Raw genomic sequence first — 25507 nt, forward strand, 5'->3', positions numbered from 1 at the left:
CCCGTAGTGCTCCGCGAGCCCTGAAGGGAGGGGCGTGACCCGCCACCCTCTCATTGGCCACCGTCTGGCCATTTTCGAAAAACCCCGCGACTCGCTGCCCAAATATGGCGTAGGGCGTCCCTATGCTGATGAGGGCGCTGCATATGCTAATTCGCGGGAAGAAGGTGGCTGGCCGTGTTTTGCGGACTCCCGGGCAAGAAGGCGAAACGCGTGAAAGTTTGCAATTTGCGGCGGGGGTGAGTAGGGAGGGGCGGGGGGAGCCCCCGCCATCCGCGTCCCCCTCCTCCCCGGCCCCTGTCGCCTCTCGTGGGCTCGCTGTCAGGACGGGGAGCCGCGAGGCGCTCGAACAAAAGAAGCAGCACGCGGCGCGCGGGCAAGAGGGCGACGAGACGGGGCAGGACGCTTCCCTTAAGTCCCGGGGATGGGGGGATTAAAGGGGGGGTTAAAGGCCCTCTCCCCCCCCCGGCTCTTACCACCTCCACCCGTGGATGGCACTGTTACTTTCTGCCTCCGGGGTGGGCGAGGCTGGGATCCCCGCGTGGAGGAGCCTGTTTGGGGGTTCATCGCGTGGGGGACGCACTTAGGGCTCCAAGTTTCTCCCCTGGGACAACAAAAGTCCGGCCAGTCGGCGTCTCGGTGGAAATGGCTGCGCAGCCGCTTCATACTTTTGTTTGTTTGACTTTGCAAATTAATTGCCCTGGGCTGGAGGGCGAGCGATTTGCTCGGCTCTTTCTCTGCGCAGTTGCTGGTTGGGGGGATCGACGGGGACGGGGGCTTGTTTCACACCTGTCTGGGCCCGGGAGGAGGAGGAGGACGAGGACGACCATGCGCGGGGATAATGATGTCCTTCTCTCGCTCTCTCTTTGTTCCTTGGCCGAGCAGGTTTTCAGGTTGACAGCTATGTTCGGCTTCCATAAATCCAAGATCTATCGTAGCCTGTCCGGGTGCTGCATCTGCAAAACCAAGTCCTCCAGCTCTCGCTTCACAGACAGCCAGAAATACCAGGAGAACTTCAGGCTTTGCTTCGGGTAAGTGTCTCTTACACGTGGCCCCTGCGGTTGTAGCTCCAATATGTGCAGCCTTCTGTGACCTTTCAGTCAACACTCGTTCATTTATCCTTTTCTCTTCCTCTCCCTGGCTTGGGGCCTTGACGTGTACCAGTGTGGTCTCTTTTCCAAGAGAGATCCCTAGAATGGCTCCCTATCCAGCACAGTAAATCAGGACAAGGGTGCAAAAAGAACAGAATGATGGCAGTTTAGTTTTGCTGGGTGGAAGATCCTCTGATCAAGCCCTTGAGGAAGAAGGAGCTGATACCTGCTGCCCAGATTCAGGACCCATAATTGTAGGGTTCTGGAAGGAGGTCATATGAAGTGAGGGGGAAAATCCCAAAGTACCAGTACATAAGAATAGTCATACTGGGTCATACCGGTGGTCCATCTCATCCAGTATCCTGTTTCCACAGGGGCCAATCCCGATCACAAGTACTTAGCAAAACCCTAAATAATTGCAACATTCCATGTTACTGATTAATGTTCCCTCTAGACCGCGCAGCAGGAGGCTGCACAACCGTTCAGCACTACTGCGCAGCCAGTGGAGTCGGGACCCATACCCCTTCGGTATTGCACTTCCATCTTGTGTCGTTTTCCTAAAGCAGCAGCAAACTGAAACAAACCGTCTTAAGGACCTTCCCATATATATCCACAGCTGTCAACCCACCCTTTGCGACATCACTTCCAGGGCAAACCAAGCAGCCACAAATTTATATGGAAAGGTCCCACAGCCAGTTTGCTTCAATTTACTGCTGTTGCTTTGGGAAGGCAGCAAAAGTGGTGGGGATGCTAGGGGGCAAATGCTGATGGATATGGGGTGGGGGAGAGAAAAGGAGCAGATGTCAGTGAATGTAGGTTGGGGGGCAGGCGCTGCTGGATGTAGGCTGGGGAGAGAGGGGAGGGTTGGCTGCTGGTGGATGTGGAATGGGTGGGGGGGGGGAGAGGGGGCCGTGCACTAGTGGATGTGGGTTGGGGGAGAGGGGAGCTGGGCACTGGTGGATATAGATTGGGTGGGGGAGAGGGAGGGGAGATGCTGGATGGAAAGGGGACTGAAGCCTTGATGGAACAGGGGAAAGACAGGAGAGAGATGATGGAAGAGGGAAAGAGATGGAAAGCTGCTGGCAGACAGTAAAATGAGGGAACTTGAACACTAGATAGTAAGAGAGTTAAATCTGGACATAAAGGTAAAAAAAAAATAAATTGAAGAAAGCTGAAAGGAAAAGGAGAGAAAAATCCTGGCAAGAGACTTAAGATGGATGAAAGCAGAAATGAGAGAAGTGAATGGGTAGAAAAAAAGAATTTTATTTTTAATTCAGGATAAAGTAGTGTTGTACCCATGTTAATAAAGATTAATAATCATCTTAATTCTATTTCTATTTATCTTTTCATTGCACTAATTTTAATGCATTTTTGACAAACAGAAACCAAAACCTCCTTTCTCTGGTCAGGACAGCTTGTTGTTTTGACCTGGAGAATCAAATCAATCAAATCTTCTATTTGTGCATCGCTCATACCTATACAGGCTCAAGGCAACTGTAAAAAAAGGTAAGAGGGGAGAGAAAGAGGAGGGAAAGAGAGGAGGTGGATAGGTGAGAGGAGGAAGGGAAAGTGAGAGAAGAGAGGGTAAAGGAGATTAAGAACATAAGCAGTGCCTCCGCTGGGTCAGACCAGAGGTCCATCGTGCCCAGCAGTCCGCACACGCGGTGGCCCAACAGGTCCAGGACCTGGACTGTAATCCTCTATTTATATCCCTCTATCCCCTTTTCCAACAGGAAATTGTCCAATCCTTTCTTGAACCCCAGTACCGTTCTCTGCCCTATTACGTCCTCTGGAAGCGCATTCCAGGTGTCCACCACACGTTGGGTAAAGAAGAACTTCCTAGCATTCGTTCTGAATCTGTCCCCTTTCAACTTTTCCGAGTGCCCTCTTGTTCTTTTATTATTCGAAAGTTTGAAGAATCTGTCCCTCTCCACTCTCTCTATGCCCTTCATGATCTTGTAAGTCTCTATCATATCCCCTCTAAGTCTCCTCTTCTCCAGGGAAAAGAGTCCCAGTTTTTCTAACCTCTCAGCGTATGAAAGGTTTTCTATCCCTTTTATTAGACGTGTCGCTCTTCTCTGAACCCTCTCGAGTAACGCCATATCTTTCTTAAGGTACGGCGACCAATATTGGACGCAGTACTCCAGATGAGGACGCACCATCGCCCGATATAACGGCAGGATAACTTCTTTTGTTCTGGTTGTAATACCCTTCTTGATTATGCCTAGCATTCTATTCGCCTTCTTAGCGGCCGCTACGCACTGTGCCGTCGGCTTTATTGTCATGTCCACCATTACCCCCAAGTCCCTTCAATAATATCCCTCCCATCGTATAGCTGCACCTTGGGTTTCTGCTACCCACATGTAGTACTTTACATTTCTCAACGTTGAACTTCATCTGCCATCTCGTCGCCCATTCCCCTAGTTTGTTCAAGTCTCTTTGCAATTCTTCGCAGTCCTCTTTAGTCCGAGCTCCACTAAATAGTTTTGTGTCGTCCGCAAATTTTATTATCTCAAACTAAGTATCGAACAGATGGGTTTTCAGTTTTCTTCGGAAGATGATGTGACAAGGTTCAGTTCTGGTCTTTTCTGTAAGGCCATTCCAAGTTTTGACTCCTAGGAAGGTAAGCATGGAGTGGAAAACTCGTTCATAGTGAAGCTCTTTAGTGGATGAGAGATTTAGAAGCATCCGGTTGAGGGTTTTGCGGGAAGTAGACCATGCTATTGAGAAGTTGGTGTTGGCCTCTGAGAGCTAACTGAAAAATGTTTTTAAGTCCTTTCAATAAGTTTTTTAAGTCACCTTATATTCCACTTTTTATTTATATTTGTAATTCTTAATTTGCATATACGGTGTGTATAATACCATCAGGATAATGTAACAGAAAAGTTTTGCTCGCGAAAAAAATGTTTATGGACTTTTCCTCCAGAACTTGTTGGTTAAATAAAGGCTCCTGATCTGGAGCAAAAGGAAACTGTCGGGTCAAAAGTGAAAAAGCCAAAAGTGTGCAAAGTATGACAAAATGGTGTATTTCTCCTCCCTCTATTTGCAAGCATATGCATGTCTGTTCAGGGACTGGAGGACCTGTGCAGATGGCTGAACACACAGCTTCTAGCATGAACATAGTGCAAAGTATTGCTCTCTGATTCAGTAAGCTACTGGTATGCAAAATATTGCCACGTTAAAAAGTGTGGGACTGGAGGAGTTGCTGTACAATGTGAGGCTAGAGAAACTGGGCCTCTTCTCCCTTGAAAAGAGGAGAACGAGAGGGGACATAATCGAAACATTCAAGATATTGAAGGGAATAGACTTAGCAGAGAAAGAGAGATTGTTCACCCTCTCCAAGGTAGAGAGAATGACAGGGAAAAGGGGGTAGATTCTGTACAAAAGGAAGTTCTTCTTCACCCAGAGAGTGGTAGAAATCTGGAGCGCTCTTCCAGAGGCTGTTATAGGGGAAAACACCCTCCAGGGATTCAAGAAAAGGTTAGATAAGTTCCTGCTGAACCAGAACGTACACAGGTAAGGCTAGACTCAAATAGGGTACTGGTCTTTGACCTAAGGGCCGCCGCATGAGCAGACTGCTGGGCACGATGGACCACTGGTCTGACACAGCAGCGGCAATTCTTATGTTCTTATGTGCGTTTTTAAAAATAACCCCCCCCCCAAAAAAAAAAAACCCAGAAAATATTACGGTGATACACTTCTCCCTCTGTATCCATAAGAACATAAGCATTGCCTCCGCCGGGTCAGACCAGGGGTCCATCGCGCCCGGCAGTCCGCTCCCGGGGCGGCCCTCCAGGTCCATGACCTGTAAGTGTTCCCTACCTAACCTAAAAAGTCCATATCCTATTTGCTCAGTGTCCTGTGAGGTAAACCTCTATCTGTACCCCGTTATTCCCTTCGCTTCCAGGAAGTCATCCAGTCCCTTTTTGAACCCCAGAATTGTACTCTGGCTTATCACCTCTCCGGGAAGCGCGTTCCAGGTGTCTACCACCCGTTGAGTGAAGAAGAACTTTCTTGCATTTGTTTTGAATCTGTCTCCTCTCCATGGTTTCCGTATCTGCGGATTCACTTATTTCTGATTTTTCGGCTGCTGACTCCGCCTCCTAATTTTTGTCACTGAACCCGGCGTTTCACATTGGAAATCGCTGCTCCCGGTGGTTCCTGAAGGAAAAAGCTACTCCCAGCATTGTACGGAGCAAATCGCAGGTCGGGTTATTCATGGTCTATTATCTTTTTCAGGTCTATTTTACCGAAAAACCGCAAATAACATACAAAATGTTATTTGCAGTTTTTCTGTATTCACGGCTATGTTCTGCCTGCATCCGCCGCGAATACGGAGGGAGAAGTGTAGTATGCAGCAGTTAGTTTTTTTGCTCTTCAGCAATAATCTCCCTTTACTCTGCGCAGAGATGGTGATCAGCTCATACACCGACAGGAAAAGAAAAAATTTTTTTAAAGCGCTTGCTGTCATGTGAGAGGTCAACTTTGCCTCTACCTTTGCCTATGGGGTAGCTCCCCACTTTGGGCTCAGGCCCCCTCCGCAGCTGCAGCGCCTCTTTAAACAGCGGGTTGGGATGCTGAAGCCCTGCCAGCCAGTTCCCAAGCCGCTTCAGTCCTCCTGGAGCTGCTTCTTTGATGCAGAAGTTGGGAACTGGTGGCATGCCGCCAACTTCTGCATCAAAGAAGCTGCACCAAGAGGAGGGGAGTGGCTTGAGGACTGAACGGTGGGGCTTCAGCGTGGCCTTCAGCAAAGGTATCTTTAGTGTGTGGGAGGGAAGGAGGAATATGTTGACACCCTGTGTGCCCACCAGATTGGAATGTCTGATGCTGTGGTTATTTTTCTTATGAATAAATCCAGTTTTGAGTGGTTCAGTGGGTAAAGCTGCTCCTTGTGACCTTGGTCAAGTCACTTAATACCCCTATTGCCCCAGGTACATTTGATAGATTGTGAGCCTGCTGGAATAGACAGAAGAATGCTTGAGCACCTGATTAAATTCATGTAAACTGTTCTGAGCTCCCCTGGGAGAACAGTATAGAAAATTGAATAAATAAATAGTGTGATAACCAGAGCTTGTATTGTGACATCATAATACCTCATTCCACCAATGCCTAAGAGCCAACCTCAACAGTGATGTCACAATGGTTTAATTGTTCTATACTTGGCTCACTTTTACTATATTATGATTTCTAGAGTAGAGTAGTAGTTAAAGTTTCAAGTTTATTAAATATTTGATATCCTGTCTATCATTATATCTAGGCAGTTTCCATAAGAATAAAAATTGTTACAAACATAGAGGGATAGAAAAAAAAAATCATATTAGGACATATAATCACTAGTTCAAATTAAAAAAAAGACACAGAAGTGGAATTAAATACAATATTCAATTTTTTTTTAAAAAAGATCAAATGGGCTTACATAATAGGAAGGGTGATGTACTGCAGTACCTAGAAATAGAAAATTCTTTAGGAGCGAAGGCATCCATAAATAGAAAAGTTTTGTCCTATATATGGGTAAGGAGGATTCATTCTTGATGTGACTTGGAAGTGTGCTCCATAAAGTAGGGGTTTGACTACGGAGAAAATTGTTTTATGTGTGGTGTCGTACAATACGTGGCAAGGTGAGGAAATCGAAAGATTTTGCTCGGAAGATCGTAAAGGTCGTGATGTTCTATAGCCTCAGCAACCTACACTGCTGCTTGTGACCCTGGGCAAGTCACTTAATTCCCCCATTGCCCCAGGTACATTTGATAGATTGTGAAGCCACTGGGACAGATAGGGAAAATGCTTGAGTACCTGAATAAATTAATGCAAACTGTTCTGAGCTCTCTTGGGAGAACAGTATAGAAAATTGAACAAATTTATGTCTGTTCCCCATTAGAACAGATTTGGCTGTGCAGACAGGCGGCCTTTAGTCCCATTCTACTTTTACTCAACTTGCTCCGTAAAGGGTCATGGATTTGAAATATAGTACTCCCCCCGATATTCGGATTTTAGTGGGGGAGACAGGAGAGGGCAGCCAGAGAGGCAGGAGAGAGCAGCCGGAGCGCCGGCAAATGAAGGAAATCGCTTGCGGTATGCTCCGACCGCCTCTTCCTGCACTAAAGTCTGGCCTCACCAATCAGGAGCTGCTGATTGGTGAGGCTCGACTTTAGTGCAGGAAAAGGCGGTTGGAGCATACCGCAAGCGATTTCCTTCACTTGCCGGCGCTCCGGCTGCCTGGTCATTCGCGGTCATAAAATACCACGAATGACTGGGGCCGCAAATCGCTGACCGCGAATGACCGGGGGAACACTGTACTGCCTTTCAGTGATACAGCCAAAGTAGTTTACATATATTATGCAGGATCTTTCTCTGTCCCTAGTGGGCTCATGGATCAAAGTTTTATATTTGGGGCTGCGGAGGGTTAAATGACTTGTCCAGAGTCACAAGGGAATGCAATGGGAATTGAACCCAGTTCCTCAGGTTCTCAGCCCACTGCTCTAACCTCACCGCTGCTTTGCTCCGAGACAGTTTAAGTTCTATTTATGCTGTAATAGAAAAACCAAAGCTCCTCAACAACACCTGCTGCTTTAGTAGAGGTAACAGCCACTCGTTTCTTCACATTTCTGTGAACGTGTCAGATGTGGGGTTTTTGTAGCCACGCAGAAGCTATCAATTAGATCCGGCACACTGTGAGTGCCTCCAAAGCACTGTAAGATTAGTAAGTTTAAATAGCGGGTATTTCTGGTGAAGCTGGCAACAGGAAAAAGTCATTAGTGTACTATGTTTATAAAAGGATCTATTTGCTGTTGGGAGACCAGCCTGTAATTCCTCTGGGGGACCTTTCCTTTTAGACGCACTTTGAATTTTATCACATGGGATCTGTGAGCTCTATGGAGATTCGGTGTTGGCCTGCTCTGCTTGTAGAGAATCCATAGGATGCTAAACAGGAAACTCGGTGCTCTGCTAAAAAGTGGGTATAAGCATAGACGTGTAGGCCTCAGCTGAAGAGGAAGTGTGTGTGTTTGGAGGCTTACAGGGGGAGGGAAGGGATGATTTGGATGTGCTCTATCGAGCACAGGGAGTTCAAAAGCCAAATGTACAGACTGTAGCAACAAGACTTGGGGCAAGGTGTACCAGACCTACTTCTTAATTTGGTGACTTTGAGAAACTGCATAGTACCTTTGGCCTGCACTCTGAACTTGCTTTTTCTGACTAGCCAAGTAGGGTTGCTGTCGCATTTGAATATTTTCAAGTGTCAGCATCTCGGGGTAAGCACTGTGACTTAAATTTCATGGGACATATACTGTTTATAGAGTGGTTACCATCAGTGGTGTAGCAAGGGTAGGAGGTGCCTGGACGGCACCCCCCCTGCTCCTTCTGCGTGCCCCCACCCCCACACTTGCATACCTCTGTACCTCTTTAAATCCTTTACTAGTGTGACAGTTTTCCGGCCTGCTGCTTGTGCTGGCATTGACTTTCCCTTTGATGTCATTTCCTGGCCCTGGAAGTGATTTCAGAGGGAGCCAGATTGGCATGAGCAGCAGGCCAGAATAGTTGTTCGTGTGGGCGGAGAGGTGCCAGCGCCTGCACCAGGACGGCACCCAGGGTGGTGCGCCTCTGCCACCAGTTACCATGTTAGTCCGAATGCACTGGAACAAAGCTAGTGGAGCCACCTAGCAGTAGGCTGAGAGCTAGGAAAGCAGGGGAACAAATCCCACTCAACCAATGTTCCTTCTAAGGACCAAGTTCATGTGAGCAAAAGTTGTTGGGGGTTTTTTTTTTTGTGAGCAAAGGACTGAGTTTATGTGAGCAAAAGTTTTCCATTACACAATACTGTACATTAAAAAATTAAGAACTACAAATCTAAATTAAAAAAAATGGGAAAACAAGGTATTTTATTGAAAGGGCTTAAAACATTTTTCAGTCAGCTCTGAGGCCAACACCTCCTTTCCCAGGTTGAGAGAAGCTGTCCTGACTTGAGAAAACAGGTTTTGGTCTTTGACAGCTGATCAAAAATGTATTAAAATTAATCCAATGAATAGATGATCATCTTCTATTTTCTGGATTATATTTATTAACCTTTATAAACACGGGTAGCACACAACTTTATCCTGAATTAAAAATAAAATAATTTTTTTTACCTTTGTTTTTTGGTCATTTACTTCTCTGGTTTCTGCTTTCTTCCGTCTTAAGTCTCTTGCCAGGATTTCTGTGCTCTTTTTCCTTTCGGCTTTCTACAATTTATTTTTCTACCTCTATCCAGATTTAACTCATTCTTTTACTATCTAATCTTAAAGTTCCCTTTTTTTTTTTTTTAACTGTCTGCCAGCAGCTTTCCATCTCTTCCCCTCACCCTGGCTCTATTTTACTTCCCCTTATTCCCAATCTTTCACTAACTCTGCCCTCTTTCTCACCTCTTTCTATACAGTGTTTGTCCCCTATATCTGCCCTTTCTTTCCCCTTCCATCATTATCTCATTTCTTTCTGCCTCTTCCCAAATATCTGTTCATTTCTCTCCCCTCTTCCATCCAGCATCTGCTCCATCTATACAGTGTCTGCCTCCTCTCTCTCCTTTTCCATTCAGCGTCTCCATACTCTATCTTCCATTCCATTGGTATCTCTTTCTATCTTCCTTTCACTTCCCCCTTCCATCATCTCCACCTGGGCTCATATCTCCCTTCTAAACAGCTTATTCCCTACTCCCCCCTTCCTTCAATATTTCCCTCTTTGTATATCTCCATCTTCCATACATTGTCTGCACTTTTTTTTCACCTCACCTTCCATCCAGCATCTCCCCTTTAACTTCCCCTGTTCATCATCTCTCTGCTCTGTCCCCTGCCCCCTCAATATCTGCCCTCTCTATCCCTGTTCTATCTAGTCTTCCCACTTCTATACAAAATCTGTCCCCCTCTCCCCCTCTCTAAACCATTTCCATAAGCTTCTGCCCCCTCTTTCCTCCCATCCCACATCTACCAGTGTCTCTTCTCTTCCCCCACCCCACATACACCAGCGTCTGCCCCCTCTCTCTCACATCGACCATTTGCTCCCTAGCATCCCTACTGCTGCTGCTGCTCTTCTGAGCAGCAATGGCAAACTGAAACAGACCAGCTGTGGGACCTTCCCAAACATATCTGTGGCTGCCGACTCTGCCCCGGAAGAAGTGATGTCAGAGAGGGTGGGAAGGTCCTGCAGCTGGTCTGTTTCAGTTTGCCGCCACTGCTGCTTCGGGAAAACAGCAGCAGAAGGTGGGGAAGTGGCAAGTGAGGGAGGTGTTTGGTTCTGATCCCACCAGCTGCGCGGCCTCCTGTTAAAAGGTATGTGGCCGTACAGCTTAGAGGAACATTGTGTTCAACCCTCCACTGCCTTGGCTACAGAATTAGATTGTATTCCCTTTGGGGACAGGGAAACATCTAGTATACCTGTATGTAACTCACCTTGAATTACTACTGGGGGGAAAAAGGTGTGAACTAAATCCTAAATAAAATAATTAAAAAAATAAGTTAAAAAATCATTGCCTTTATAATGTGTGCACACATACACACATTGATTTGTTATACTAGATTTCATTCAAAATTTCAAAAAGGAAAGACCAAAACACAGAAAGGTGACCAAACGCACATTGCAAAATTAAGAGAGCAGAAACAGGAGAGCACCACCTGTGTTCAAGCTGAAAGTACAAATGTAGGTGTCGCAAAACAAAAATTCAAAAATAACACTCCAAAACAAAAGCATCACACAAGCCAAGAAAGCTAGTTTATTACTTAAGCGAAAGAAAAGCCTCAGACAAACGGAAAGGTGGACCCACACTCTTCCACCCAAGCATCATAAGCAAAAAAATTTTCGCACAAGTTTGTTAGCAGGTGGGAGCTAAAAAACAGGAATAGTAAGTTGGTCTACAAAAGTGCTGGTGAGAGGAGGGAGAGCTTTTGTTTCTGCTTGTGATTTTGAGAACTATTTTCATTTGTTCCCTATTAGCTTGCTGGAGGACCGGTCAGGAGAGATCTGTAATGCCTGTGTGCTGTTGGTGAAGCGCTGGAAAAAGCTTCCACCTGGCTCGAAAAAGAACTGGAGCCATGTAAGTAAGCAAAAGAAATGTCTTCAATACCTGTATTTTTCTACCTTTTTTTTTCCCCCAATCTGAGTGGTCAACCTTTTTAGGTAAAACAATTTTTATTGATGCAAACAACATCAAATACAACATAAGAGCACCCCATGGTGCATAATGCAATAACAATGCATAAAATAAAATAAGACACCCCCTCCTCCCGAGTAAACAACTCTCGTAATTTAGCCCTCATATGCAAGCTCAATTGTGCTCTGTCAAGGGATCTCACATAGTGCTCCACTTGAAAACATGCAAACTGTGCACCCCAGGTATCTCCCACTTTAGCTAACAATTCTGCACGAATCAACAGCTCCCCTTCATCTCCCAATATATGTTCTAAACATAAAACTCCTCTTGCTCCCCATAATCGATACTCTCTAGATTTCCTTCCTGGAGGAAATGCCGGATTACCTTGCAAAGGCAAAAAATCAGTAACCAATGGATCACCTCCCAAGGCATGCACAAGTCAACGCCAGGCCGCTTGTAAGGTATTAAATAATAAACTTGAACAAAAGGAAGAGGGCAATGCCCTACGAGAACTATGAAGTAACACAAATACATTAAAAGGAGTAAAAAACTCCTGTTCCATATGAAGTGGGGTGTAAGTGTTGGTCATATTTATCCAATCTCCCAAATGGCAAAGCAGATATGCATAATTATAGATACGCAAATCCAGTAATCCTAACCCCCCCCATTCCAATTCCCCAATAATTGTGTCAACTGTAATTTAGGTTTCTTGGCCACCCAACAAAAACGAGAAATTTTTTAAATAAAAAATGTGTAAATCTTTCTTTAGTAAGTAAAATGGCAAAGTCTACAACACGTACAACCATTTGGGAAAGATAAACAACTTAACCAAGCAGATGCGTCCCATCAAGGAAAGGGGTGTGGTCAACCTTTTTAAGTTCAGGCTGAAAGTTATCATTTAAAGATGCCCATTAAGTCAAATATGAATTGAAAGCTCTTTGGTGTGGGGCGAATAATTGATCTGCGGACCGCATTAGGACCTGTGACTGGGTTAAGAAGCTATTTCAGCCTGTCTCCCCTGAACCAATTGTGACTAGTGCTGCCTGATTCAGAGAAACATTTTTTGATTCGATTTAGCCTATTGAATCTATGATTGGATTCGCTTTTCCCACCCAATCATGCGTTTTTGGGTTTTTTGTTTTCAAACATCCTGGCGGGTTTATTTAGTAGTGTCTTTTCCCACCCCTTTGCCTTCTCCAACCTCATGCTGGCGCTGTGGTGTAAACAAAAGAAAAAATACTTTTTCTCTCTCTTAGGTCCTAGCTCATGCTTACTGTCTAACACTAGCTCTGGCAGGATACACATTTCAAATCTGACATATTGTAATCACAAAATAGAAAATAACATTTTTTTTTCTGCCTTCCACTGCCATATCCAACATTTCTGTTTCTTTTCCACTGTCTTTTCTCTTTCTCTCTATCCTTTGTGCCCTGGGTCAAACCTCTCTATTCTCCTCCATGCAGCATTTGAGATTTGATATTCCTCTGGGCCTCCCAAAGCAGTAGCTGGCTGGCAGGCAGAGGCAGAACTGTACAGCCAAGACTTCCCTCTGCCATGTCATCAGTGACGCGGCAGAATTTATTTATTTATTCCATTTTCTATACCGTTCTCCCAAGGGAGCTCAGAACACTTTACATTAATTTATTCAGATATTCAAGCATTTTCCCTCCCTGTCTGTGTATGTATGTATATATATATATATATGTGTGTGTGTATGTATATGTATGTGTGTATATATATATATATATATATATATAAAATGCTAAGCGCGCATGCACACTCTTACCGCGTGTTCCCTGAGATCTGATCTGTCGGGATGTGGCCACAAGAGTGTGCATGCCCGCTTACCAGCATCTCTCTCTCTGGCAGTGGGCTTGAACACTTGCAATTACCTGACAAAGTTCATTTTTTAGCTCAAGCCGCGGCGGCGGCTCCTCTCTCGAACCGCACCAGGCGGGGATTGTGAGAGGAGATGTGGCATTGGCTTTGAACTAAAAAATGAACTTTGGGGGGGGGGAACGGTGCGCGACGGCGAGGATGGAGTGGGAACAGGCCGCAGAGGCTGTCGGTGCCTGCAGGCCGCGGTGGCTTGAGGCGGATGTTGGTGGAGGGCAGGCAAAAAAGAATGGAGGTAAGGGTTGCTGCTGGACAGGGGAAGAAGTGCTGATGGGGGGGCAAAAAAAGGAAGGGAGGCCTACTGCTGGAAAGGGGGAGTAAAAAAGAGGTTTTGCTGGACAGGGGAAGAGGTGCTGATGGAGGGGGGGCAAAAAAAGGAAGGGAGGCCTATTGCTGAACAGGGAGTAGAAAAGAGGTGCTTCTGGACAGGGGAAGAGATGCTGATGGAGGGGGGACAAAAAAGGAAGGGAGGCCTACTGCTGGACAGGCGGAGCAGAAAAGAGGTGCTGCTGGACAGAGGAAGTGGTGCTGATGGAGGGGGGGCAGAAAAAGGAAGAGAGGCCTACTGCTGGACACGGGGAGCAGGAAAGAGGTGCTTCTGGACAGGGGGGAGTTAAAACAAAGGGAGAAGGGTTGCTGCTGGATAAGGGGAGCAGTGAAGGGGTGGTGGTGGACACAGGGGAGGAAAAAGGAAGGGAGAATGGACAGGGGGAGCAGGCGAGGGGTGGTGGTGGACAGCCAAGGAAAAAGACAGAAAGAAAGAAATACAGAAACAGGCTAAGGAGAGAGAGAGAAACAGAAATTAACACACACACACACACTCACACACACTCACATTCTAGCACCCGTTAATGTAACAGGCTATAAGACTAGTATATATATACATGTGTGTGTGTGCAGATATATATGCCTACCCTTTGTAAAATGGGAACAACGTGTGTAAATCTTCAGCCTGCCCCAGTCATGGTCTACATATGCTCCTTAATCTGTGTCCTGTCATTTGTTCTGTAAGTGAACAAGTTTGGCACCAACTACACCTGTAGATGCTAAAATTCTCTCTTATGTGCTATAGATGGCAAACTTTTATCTTTCTTATGCTGTAAATGCTTGAAGAGTGCTGAAGTGATAATTTAACACTGAGATAATTGAATAAGTCACAAGAGAGGCTAATGGGAAAGTCTGACTTCCTCTCCTGTAGGTGGTTGATGCACGGGCTGGACCAGGCTTTAAATTTACTAAACCAAAAAGGATTAATAGAATCGTCGGCCTCAAGCACAAAAGGAAGTTGAAGACCATTCAGAAACGTAAGTAAAAGCTGATAGCACACAACACAAGACGGGCCCAGATGCCTCGGCCTTAAAAGAGTTGGGTTTTTTTTCCTCCTAAATTTTGGTGTGAAGGTGGGCAAGAAGCCTTAGAGAATGACATAGTGACAGAATTTGTCACCATCCCTGCATATAACCAAGGTTCGAGGGTCAGTGACTGGGCCCATTCATACTCTTTTTTTTTTTTTTTATGTGAGCCAAGTAAAGGATAATGAACCCATTGTGACATCACCTATGAGGTTGGCCCTTAGGCATTGGTGGAATGAGGCATTATGACATCACAGTATCTGCTCTGGATACCAGAGACTGTCATTCTCTTGTGTCTGTCTTAACCTCAGTTCTTCCACACCAGCATTCTTCAATGCAAGGCTTGAGGGTCAGTGGCTGAACCCATTCATACTCTGATTCTTCCTTCTCTCCTTAAAGAATGACATGGGGATGGTTTCCCAAGGTTATCCGCAGTGATGGGGATGCCACATTTGCAGCTTGGTAGTTGTAGTTTTCTTGAACCAGCGACTGCTCTGCAGCAGTTGATAAATGGCACATACCTATGGAAGATTGAAGATCCCTTGTTCTCATACATTTTCACGTACGCTGGAATCATGGGACATTGTGAAAAAATTTGACTAGAGCAGTGATCTCCAAACCTAGTCCCAGCCAGTTAGGTTTTTATGATCTCCACCATGAATATTCACGAGAGAAATTTGCATGCCCTGCCTCCACTGCACGTAAGTCTTTCATGAATTTTCTTGTATGGAAATCCTAATGAGTAGCCTAATGGTTAGTGCAGCAGGCTGAGATCCCAGAGAACTCAACTTGATTCCCACTGCAGGTCCTTGTGACCCTGGGCAAGTTGCTTAACCCTCCATTGCCCCAGTTACAAAAACATCTTGGATTGTAAGCTCACTAGGGACAGAGAAAGTGCCTGCATATAATGTATACAGTGCTGTGTATGTCTAGTAATGTTATAAAATGATTAGTAGCACCTCCATTTGGAGTTTTTGGTACAGTAGTTGAAGCTACAGCCTCCTGAGGTTGTGGGTTCAAACCCACGCTGCTCCTTGTGACCCTGGGCAAGTCAATTAATCCCCCCATTGCCCCAGGTACATTAGACAGATTGTAAACCCACGGGGATAGACAGTGTAAAATGCTTGAGTACCTGAATAAATTCATGTAAATCATTCTGAGCTCCCCTGGGAGAACAGTATAGAAAATTGAATAAATAGCATGAGAAGTGTCAGCCTCTGATAACCAGAGCTGGCATTGTGACATCATAATGCCTCATTCCACCAATGCCTAAGAGCCAACCTCATCAGTGATGTCACAATGGTTTCATTGTCCTATACTTGGCTTTTTTTTAAACTACATTTTGATTTCTAGAGTGGCAGTGATTAAAGCTCAGCCTTGGCACTCTGAGGTTGTGGGTTCAAACCCACCCTGCTCCTTGTGACCCTGGGCAAATCCTCCCCATTGCCCCTGGTACATTAGATAGAGTGTGAGCCCACTGGAACAGAGTGAAAAATGCTTGAGTACCTGAATAAATTCATGTAAACCATTCTGAGGTCCCTTGGGAGAACAGCATAGAAAATTAAATAAATAAATATACTATGTAACTCAGTGGAGGAGGGGAGGATGTCTTAGTCTGGATAGATTGAATGGACTGTTTAGGTCTGTATCTGTCATCTGCAATGTTACTCTTCAACTGCCCTTACAGATTGCCTTATTCTCTTCCGCTTACACCCCTTTTCACCTACTGGGTTAGTGCACAAGAATTGCAGTATTAAATTGATAATGGTGCAGCACTGCAGTGTTAGCGTGTACTAATTACCTCATCAAATAGTTAGTATGAAATAAAATGATGATTCTGGTTTCTGTGGGTCTTCGTGAAGGATTGATGCGAAAGACCTGATGGTTTCTGCTATTCCTCTTGTTAGTGGTTATTGGTTTGATGTGGCTTGTATTTGTATATTTGAAAAATTTAATAAAAATGATTAAAAAAATAAATAAATGCTGTGGGACTTCATCTTTATTTATTATTTATTTATTCAATTTTCTCTACCGTTCTCCCAGGGGAGCTCAGAACGGTTTACATGCATTTATTCAGGTACTCAAGCAGTTTTCCCTGTCTGTCCCGGCATACTCACAATCTGTCTAATGTACCTGGGACAATGGGGGGATTAAGTGACTTGCCCAGGGTCACAAGGAGCAGCATGGGTTTGAACCCACAACCTCAGGCTGCTGAGGCTGTAATTTTAACCACTGCACCACAGTCATCCCTTGTAGACTGTTAACATGCATTAATTGTCTGTAGCCTGATAAATACTGCTCAATCTTGTATGTCCAAGCATCTAAACCTATTGCACATTTATTTGCCTAACTACTTCTACTGTGTATGTTTACTTGTAGACCGTTCTGAGCTACTGGGAGAACGGGATATAAATCTAAATAAATAAATAAATAAATAAATAAATAAATAATTGCTAATGCAGCAGGTAACACTTTGAGCTTAACTATACCTGAAGAGGAGTGACTACATTGCCTCTCTGTGTTTGCTAATGAAGATAGCAGTTTGCTGTGCATTAATTGCATGGCAGCCCTCCCAAAAATACTGGAAATGCACTCAAAAGCGATTTTGCATCTAATGTGCCTTAACTTTTGCAGTTAAGTGTCATGCACAAAACCTAGTGTGCTTTAGCAAATGGAGGACTTCATGTTCTGGCACAAGATCTGTGAAGATGTACCTTATGGCTGTGTGTTTAGTATGAAGCTGTAGCCCACATATAAATCTATCTTGTTCTTAATAGTGATCCAATGTAATAATAATTTCTTCTCTTGATAGAGATGTGTGTTTCACACGTGTTTGCCAATCATTTTTACAGATTCCGATGCTCACAGTACATCTAGCAGTTCTCCTTCACAGTCTCCCAGCTATAGTCATCAATCTGATGAAAGCTCAGATGTGGAAGATCAGAGAATCCATCCCTCTGTACCTGTTTTCTCATTTTTGGATCTCACTTACTGGAAAAGGTATCAATGCTTAGCATTTTAGAAAAATCTCTGTAAACAAAACAAAAACCCCCCAAGACAACAACCCTTTTTATGCAAAATTTGAAACACTTAAAATCCAAATGATCATTTGTGACTTTTTAGTTCTGCCCATTTAAAATGAAACTTGACTGAAAAGTTTCTCAGCTTAGAGGATGGGATTTAAAGCATTGGTTTGAGTATGATCTGCTAATTACTCGATGCCCAGACTGGCTGCTGTCAGAGACAGGATCCTGGGCTCTACAAACCTTGGTATGAGTCGCCATGACTTATCATACGTTTTAACCCTGTCAGGTTGATCGTGCTGGATGATATCTGCTGTACCTAATTAATTGCCTTCATAAGGTTTTGAGATCTGTACCATGCATTTAAGTTAAGTGGGAAAGTGAAAGCTTTGAATGGTGATTTTCATTTGTGAACTAGTTTGATGTTTCAAGTTTTTATTAAAATTTGATATAATCGCTTATCTTTTTTTACTAAGCAAAATACAATAGTATAAAAAGTCATTAATAAAAAAAAACCCAATCGTACTAATTACAATTTAAGAACTGAATATAAAATAGGGCAAAAAAAAATCGACATGCAAAAACAAATACAGAAGGGTAGAGGGATGAAACTATGAGGGTCATTTCATAAATAATGCACACTATTCCCATACATGTTCTTTCTTCAGTTGTTGCCCGATTGATACGCTTGTTCGATATCTTTGTACTTTTATTTATTGCTCAGTAAACATGATTGAAACATAATGCACACTATTTTTTTAAATTTACATGTTTTATTTTTTTTCAAGTATTTATTTACAATCCTTCAATATAGTCTCCCTGCTTTGCAATGACCGAGTCTCAACGTCCAGGAAGGTTCATTATTCCATCCAAGACACCGTTTTTGTTCAGTTGCCGAATGGCTTGAGTACCGGTGGAAGAAAGCTCTTCCAGAGATGCAAAACAATGTCCATGCATAGGTTGTTTCAACTTTGGAAAAAAGTCGAAGTCTGGTGGACTCGTGTCTGGGTTGTAGGGAGCATGAGGTAACACCTCCCAGCTGTATATGCGTAGTTCTTCAATGATGAGTGGAGAGCTTCATCTTCCCCATGTCCAAAAGAATTTTGATGAGCTCAATCAAAAGTCAAAAAATGGTGATTTTTGCTTATGATCACGAAGGCATCATCGTCGGAGACAAAGTTCCATGTGGAAGAAGTGTCACAGTAGTGTATTATCATGATTTTTTTGCAAAAAATGCACAGAAAAATGCCCAAAACTCAACCTCGGTTGCTCTTGGCTGGGTCACTCATTCTTCACAACAACGCTCGCCCACACATAGGGAATGTCATCATTGTAAAACTACGCAAATACAGCTGGGAGGTGTTACCTCATGCTCCCTACAGTCCAGACATGAGTCCACCAGGCTTCAACCTTTTTCCAAATTTGAAACAACCTATGCGTGGACATCATTTTGCATCTCTGGAAGAGCTTTCTTCCACCAGTACCCGAGCCGTTCAGCAATTGAATAAAAACGGTGTCTTGGATGGAATAATGAAGCTTCCCAGATGTTGGGACTCAGTCATTGCAAAGCAGGGAGACTATATATTGAAGGATTGTAAAGAAATACTTGAAAAAAAATAAAACATGTAAATTAAAAAAAAATTAGTGTGCATTATTTATGAAATGATTCTCGTACAATTTGGTTTTTAAAGTTCAGAGGAGAAACAAGGAAGCATGATAAGGTAGGGGTTGAAAAGGAAAGAGAGTCGGAGAAGAGAAAAGAAAGGGAAAATAACCAGCGAAGAAGGTAAAGATATCAATTTTAAAGAAAATTAAAGACCGAAAGCATCTTTGAATAAGAAACTTTTCAGGTTACTTTTAAAGTGGGTCAGATTAACTTCCTCTGTTAGGTGTTTTGGCATAGCATTCCAGAGCTGGGGTGCAATCATGGGGAAAATATCATGTCATCGAGTCCCCATAATTTTCAGAGAGGGGACTGTTAGTAGCTTTTGATCCATAGACCGGAGTGAGCGCCAAATATTATGTGGCATGAGTAATTTATCGATAAATTGTGATTCATTTGACAGAGTTTTGAATGACAAAAGTAGAATTTTGAAGGTGATTCTATGGGTGATCGGGAGCCAGTAAGATTTAACTAGTAAAGGTGTTACATGATCGTATTTTTTTGCATTATGAATGAGTTTAACAGCTGTATTTTGAATTAACATGTAGGTAGTACATAAAAACATGTATAAATAAATTAACGTTTGCATTGTTTGTCTTAGGTTTTCCTAATTGCATTTTGATTTCTTTCCAGACAGAAAATTTGCTGTGGCATTATCTACAAAGGCAGATTTGGAGAAATTCTGATCGACCCTCGTCTCTTTAAACCGTGTTGTTCTCGCAAGAGAGAAGCCAAATGCTGTGAGCAGTCAAACACCCCATTGCCTTAAGAACAGAAAATCTAAACTGAATAGCAATCCTGGATGTAGCATAGCACGGTCGGGCAGCTCCCCGATTCTCTGAAAAATTCTGTCTCCAGTGGAGAACGCAGCTATTGCACAGTAGATTGTAAATGATCTCACTAATACCACAAAAACCTAAGTGATTTCTTTTCTTGTAATTTTTTTTTTTTTTTTGTAAATAGAAGATGCAATCTGTTTTCAGTAGAATGTATTTTTATATATTTTGTCTAAAATTAAATTTCTTTTGTAAAATGTTCTGTTTGAACCTGGAATACTAATTTCTATCTGATATTAGATGCCTTTTTTTTTTAAAGTACATTTTTTAACCACTTTAAATGCTTTTTGTTTTCTGTGATCATATATTAGTTTTGCACAAACAACTTAGCAGACCTCATGTTCCAATTTTTTGTAAAACTTTAGCTGCTTAGATTTTGTGCTCTTTGCCTTAATTTAATGGGAAAGGGAGCAGGATTGGTTTAGGTTTCAGTTTAGAACCTGGAGCCAGCAGGTTTCCCTTAAAGAAAAAAAAATTCTTTATGGCTCTTTTTAAACGAGTAGTGGCTGTCATTTGACATCAATGTAACTTAAAAAGTGGTACTATTCCTTTCTGCTCCCCTCCCCCATTTCTGCCAGTGAAGCAGATTAAAGAACGTTCTTCCATTTTGTCTCTATTAAAAAGATGTTTGGAAAATAGGCAACTGCCCTCCATTTCCTTTCTGGGAGCAAAGATTTATGGGTAAAAATATGCTTCCATTTGGGGACACTTCAGGATTTGGAACTAATTAGATCCTGGTTTTGGAATTGGGTACAGTTGGCAGTGTCCTACCTCGGAAACCTTACAGCCTACCAGCTGGAGTTACCAATGTGTGCTACCAAGTAACACCACTAATGCATGTTGGTAGCTAGATCTGATTTCATAAAATGAGACCTGCAGTAAAAATGAACAAATCAACATGTTAGTAACTCTAGATCAGAGGTTCTTAACGCACAGGTTTTTGGGATACCCACAACGAATATCCATGAGATTGCATACAGTGGGAATGTCATCTCATGCATATTCATTGTGGGTATGCTGAAAACCTGACTGGCTGGCTGTGTCCTGAACCTGTGTCTCTAAATGTCTGTACCTGAGGCAGTGCAAGAAAGTGATTTGCCCCGGTGAGGAGAAGGAGCAGCCCTGGATTTGAACCTCAGTTCAGCCTGGCACTGTAACTGCTACTCCCAGGTACTTGCACTGTTTAGTTCACTGTTCTGCTTTTGACAAGGAATCTCTTTGATGATAAAATATATTTGTAAGCATGCAAAACTGTGATGACCCACAAAGCGTTGTGTGTATGCCAGCTATAATCTCAACGTTTAAGTTTAAATGACTAGGTTTTTATATGCATGACAAGCCCTTGCAAAGCATGCAAGTTCTGCTTGGGTGTGGGATCTAAAATTTCGCTGGTGTTAATGAAATGGGCAATATCTCCTGGTTGTCTTTTTCTTAGCCATCTCTACTCTCTACCTGTGTGGAGATTTCTTCCTTTTATTAACTTTAACAATCTTTTTGGTTAGGCTTCTGTAAAACTTTTTAGTTTGAATATGACGAGAGCCTTAGATGTAAAATATCCCCATGCTGAATAATTTTTATGAATAAAATAACATGGCTCTGGGTGGTTAGAATATTCATTGAGGGTTAGGGCTTTTCAGTTGGACAAAGGGAGGTGAGGAGAAAGTGGTGGTTGCCAGGTTCTGTGGTTTTGGTAGGCTGCAAGATTTGTGGTTATGATGGAAATATAAGTTCCCATTTAAAATCCAGTACAAACAGATTATTCTTTTTGGGAGAGGAGCCACTGCTGAACAGTTCCTCCAAGCATTATTTTTGTGCTTTAGGGGAGAGGTGAAAGTGGTTATTGATTTGAAGGTCATTTATAGATTCTCTAACTTGCATTGTGAGCACAGAGGCTCTAGTCTCCATGGCAGGCAAAAACTGACTTGATATCCTCCCAGGTAGGTCTGTACATAAGTATTTTGGTGCAAGTCATTTTTGGTCTTGGGGGACACTACAACCCATCCAGCCAGGTTAACCATTAGGAGATTAGGCAGGTACCTTACTATGTCAACTTCTGACATGTAGCAAAGAGCTGCTCTATTAAAGGCAAAATAAATAAATAAATAAATAAATCAGGTGCAGACAGCCCCACTAACTGCAGGAACCATCAAGTTTGCAGTTTTCAAAATTAGCCCATTTACTGGGAAAAAAAAAAGTTTAAAAACTGGCCTTTATTTTGTATGATGGCAGGGCACTAGTATAATATTTTAAAAGCATGATTTCCAGTTATGCATTTTTTTACAGGGCTGTTCCGGGAGGCAGGTGGTGGAATGATCATGATTTATTTTTTTAAATTTCAAACTCTATAGCAATAGGCATGAAAGTTAACAAGGGGAGGTTAGGAAAATGCAAGGCCAAAGGCTTGCTTAGGTTATCCAATATGCCTTTCCCAGCCCTGGGCCCATCTTTCTGTTAGGTATTAGATGTGTAGAAACACAAATCAATAAAGTTGTAGGTGATACTTTGTGGGCCACTAGTAATTCTGGAAAACTGTTTTTAGACTTGTAATGAGCTCATTAGAAATCAGACCTGAGAAATTCAAATGCCCTTTCTCGTTTCCACAGAATGAGATGCTCATGAAATTAGACTTGAGAATTGGATTTGGGTAGGGTGTAGGGCTGCTTGCTTTTTTTTTTTTTTGTTCAAATTTAATTAAGTTAATTGGGAAGTTAGCAGACACAGCCAGTGGTCTTAGCTTGAATTTATTCAGGATTATTGTAGTAGGTGCTCTGTAGAAACTATCTCTAAGCCCCCCTCCCCTTTTATGAAGCTGTGTTTGGCTTTTTTTTTATCAACGGTCATCGCGGTATTAGCTTTTGACGCTCACAGAAATTCTAAGAGCATCGGAGCTAATACAGCTGCGGCTGGTGATTAAAAAAAAACAACAAACAAACCCTAACATGGCTTCATAAAAGGAAGGGGGAGATCTTTGGGCTACTTGCCTTGGTGTTCGATCTACAAATTCACTCTTGTAGCTGTGGCCTTTTTGTTGGAAAATGGAAAATAAAGCAGGAGCCTAGAGTATTTAAGTCTTCCATTTGTCAAAAAAACAAAAAACCATGCCAAAAAATAGAAGCTAGGTGACAAAACCATTGTTTAGCATTTAGTAAAATATCTTATGTGAAATGAAAACACTTGATTTCATTTTTATGAAAACTCTTCTTGGACTTTTCTGTTTTAATAAACATGATTTGTAAAAATACTTTAACCTTCTGGTAATGAATGGTTCTGATTTTATCCCTCCCCCCCAAAAAACATGCTCTTTCCTTGTTGACCACTAGCTTATTGAAAATGCTACCCATCTGTCAGCTCATGGAAACAACTGTCAATTCTGTTTTATGCACTTTCTGAAATGATCAGAAGTTTGGCGATAACTGTATTCAATTTATGCTTATGTTGTGTAATACTTTTTTTTATTATAATAAAAAAGTAATGGAAATTGGATTCTAGTTTTTAGTAATGCATGCAACTGGAGTTGTTGCTATTCCTTGATGCCTTGGAAAACAGAAGTTCTCTATAATATTTGGATGCTTAATCACACCTTTCTAAATATTATTCAAGGTTTACAGCAGTGAGAGAACACCTTACCCTGAAGAGTTTGCAAGATAAGTGGCTGCCAAAGGTAACGGAGAAAAAGTACATTTTAGTTGGTCACACAAGGTGGTGGCAGAATTTGAACCCCATTTTGCTAGTTTGGCTCATTACTCTAACCCAGTCTTTCAAACAGTTTTAGCTCTGGCACACTAAGTTGAGCAAATGTTTTTCATGGCACATTATAATTGAAATTATAAAATTGCAAAACCAACAAAAAATTAAATTTTAAAGTTAAAGTTTAATTGTAACAACTGTGAAACTAAAGTAGATTAGAATTGCTAATTAATGCGACAGATGTGCTTGTTTTTGAGTACAAATTAACTCAAAACGTGGCTCAATAGTGTACAAGTGGACCCGCATTTCATTATCCACCATCTCCAGTCATTCTCTTATTTTTGATTTAATTTCTGTCGGAGCTGAAAATCCAAGTTCGCAAAGATAAGATGATGCGAATGGTAACAAAGCCTAATGCTCAAGTTAGGATAACTACTAAATAAAAAATAAAATTACTTGCTTGTTTTCAAGGACCAATCGCGTCAAAGAATGATGCTTGTCTGGGTGATTGTATCCTTGTGCACACAGATGTTCATAACATTGACAGACTCTTGCGTACGTGACATACATGCCATCTATTCTATGCCATCTATGAAGGGAATTTTTAAAAATAAAGTAGAATGCTGGAAATCTCATGGCACACCCGGCATCTCTTTGTGGCACAGTTTGAGTGAAACTGCTCTAACCACTAGCCTGTTCCTCCCTTCTCCCATTATGTACCATCTCCCATTATGTACCTCTTCAAAGCTCCTACTAAAAAAGCCTTGGGGGTCACTTCTGCATCACATATTTCTCCTTTTTTATTTATTTTTTTAAATACTTATCAGAATTTTCACATGTTGCTTCTTTCATGTCTGTCACCTATCACTTATCAGTTTGTGGCCTAGCTGGTTGCAGCCGCTTCTTGGGGTCAGCAAAGAGCAGCTGTGACTACAGCCAAACCAAAACAATATGTTGATAGCTACACAAACTTACTACTATTTATCATTTATAAAATGTTACCAGGCCAATGCAGCACTGTACATCAGACATGGAAGAGAGTGTTCCTGCGCCAAAGAGCTTAGAACAAAAAGGTACATCTATACACAGTGCTCAGGTGGAAAATTACAGAGGAAATAAGTCAGGTGCATGCTTAGCAGATGGTTTGGAGTTAGGAACTGAAAGCATTTTCAGAGAAGTGGGTTTTGAGTCTGGAATTTAATATGTCCAGAGATAGACGTATCGAGTCATGTAGTTTGTCCCATGCATATGGTGCAGCAAGGTACAAAGGAAGGAGTCAAGTTTGCTGTAGAGGAAAAGGGTACAGATAAGAGAGACTTATCTGATGAGTGAAGTTCATACATCAACAGTTACTAGTTGTTCCTTCATGTAAACAATTATTCCTTGAATTCTTCCTTGACAGTCATGGCCCCTGTATTCCAGAATTCCTTACATTATTACCTTTTGTACAGAAAGTTTATTTTTGAATTTAAGTCTCAAAGGTGCATTTTTCTCAGGCATTAGTACAGGTCAAAAACAGCGAGACCATGTTTTTATCCCTTTTCCTCTTTCCTCTACCCCAGATTTTATTGTAACCAATCCATATTTTTTTCCCTCATGTTTTTTGAGATGTTTGCAGGGTTTGTATTTGTTTATTCTCTGTTTGTTCCCCTCCCTCTTTTATAGTTGCGGTATGTCAAATAAATTGAACTTGAAACAGTAATGTCAGATAGGCAGCCTGAGTCTTGGACCTGAATGTCTGTAGAGATTTCTGATGTAGAGAGAGAGATCTGGGAGTTGTCGGCATAGATGTGATACTGAAAGCCATGAGAGGAGGTTAGAGCACCAAGGGAAGAAGTGTCCAACAAT

The 25507-nt window shown here is 42.6% G+C and overlaps 1 protein-coding gene across 1 annotated transcript; it reads left to right on the plus strand.

Moving 5' to 3' along the window:
- Positions 1-45: 45 nt before the first annotated feature.
- Positions 46-23259, plus strand: SINHCAF (SIN3-HDAC complex associated factor). The gene is made up of 6 exons (XM_033927856.1): positions 46-236; positions 883-1028; positions 11046-11145; positions 14297-14402; positions 17303-17450; positions 19770-23259. The coding sequence occupies exons 1-6, from the start codon at positions 123-125 to the stop codon at positions 19903-19905; spliced, it is 750 nt and encodes a 249-aa protein (XP_033783747.1). The 5' UTR covers positions 46-122; the 3' UTR covers positions 19906-23259.
- The last annotated feature ends 2248 nt before the right edge of the window (positions 23260-25507 follow it).

The sequence above is a fragment of the Geotrypetes seraphini genome, chromosome 19 (genome assembly GCF_902459505.1).
Source record: "Geotrypetes seraphini chromosome 19, aGeoSer1.1, whole genome shotgun sequence".
Lineage (NCBI taxonomy): Eukaryota > Metazoa > Chordata > Amphibia > Gymnophiona > Dermophiidae > Geotrypetes > Geotrypetes seraphini.

What these genes read in the sequence shown, in the direction of transcription:
- SINHCAF (XM_033927856.1), top strand. Translation starts at nt 123, where the DNA reads ATGCTGATGAGGGCGCTGCATATGCTAATTCGCGGGAAGAAGGTGGCT. An exon ending in GTTTGCAATTTGCGGCGGGG is followed by an intron (nt 237 to 882) that starts GTGAGTAGGGAG and finishes TTGGCCGAGCAG; the next exon opens with GTTTTCAGGTTGACAGCTAT. An exon ending in AACTTCAGGCTTTGCTTCGG is followed by an intron (nt 1,029 to 11,045) that starts GTAAGTGTCTCT and finishes GTTCCCTATTAG; the next exon opens with CTTGCTGGAGGACCGGTCAG.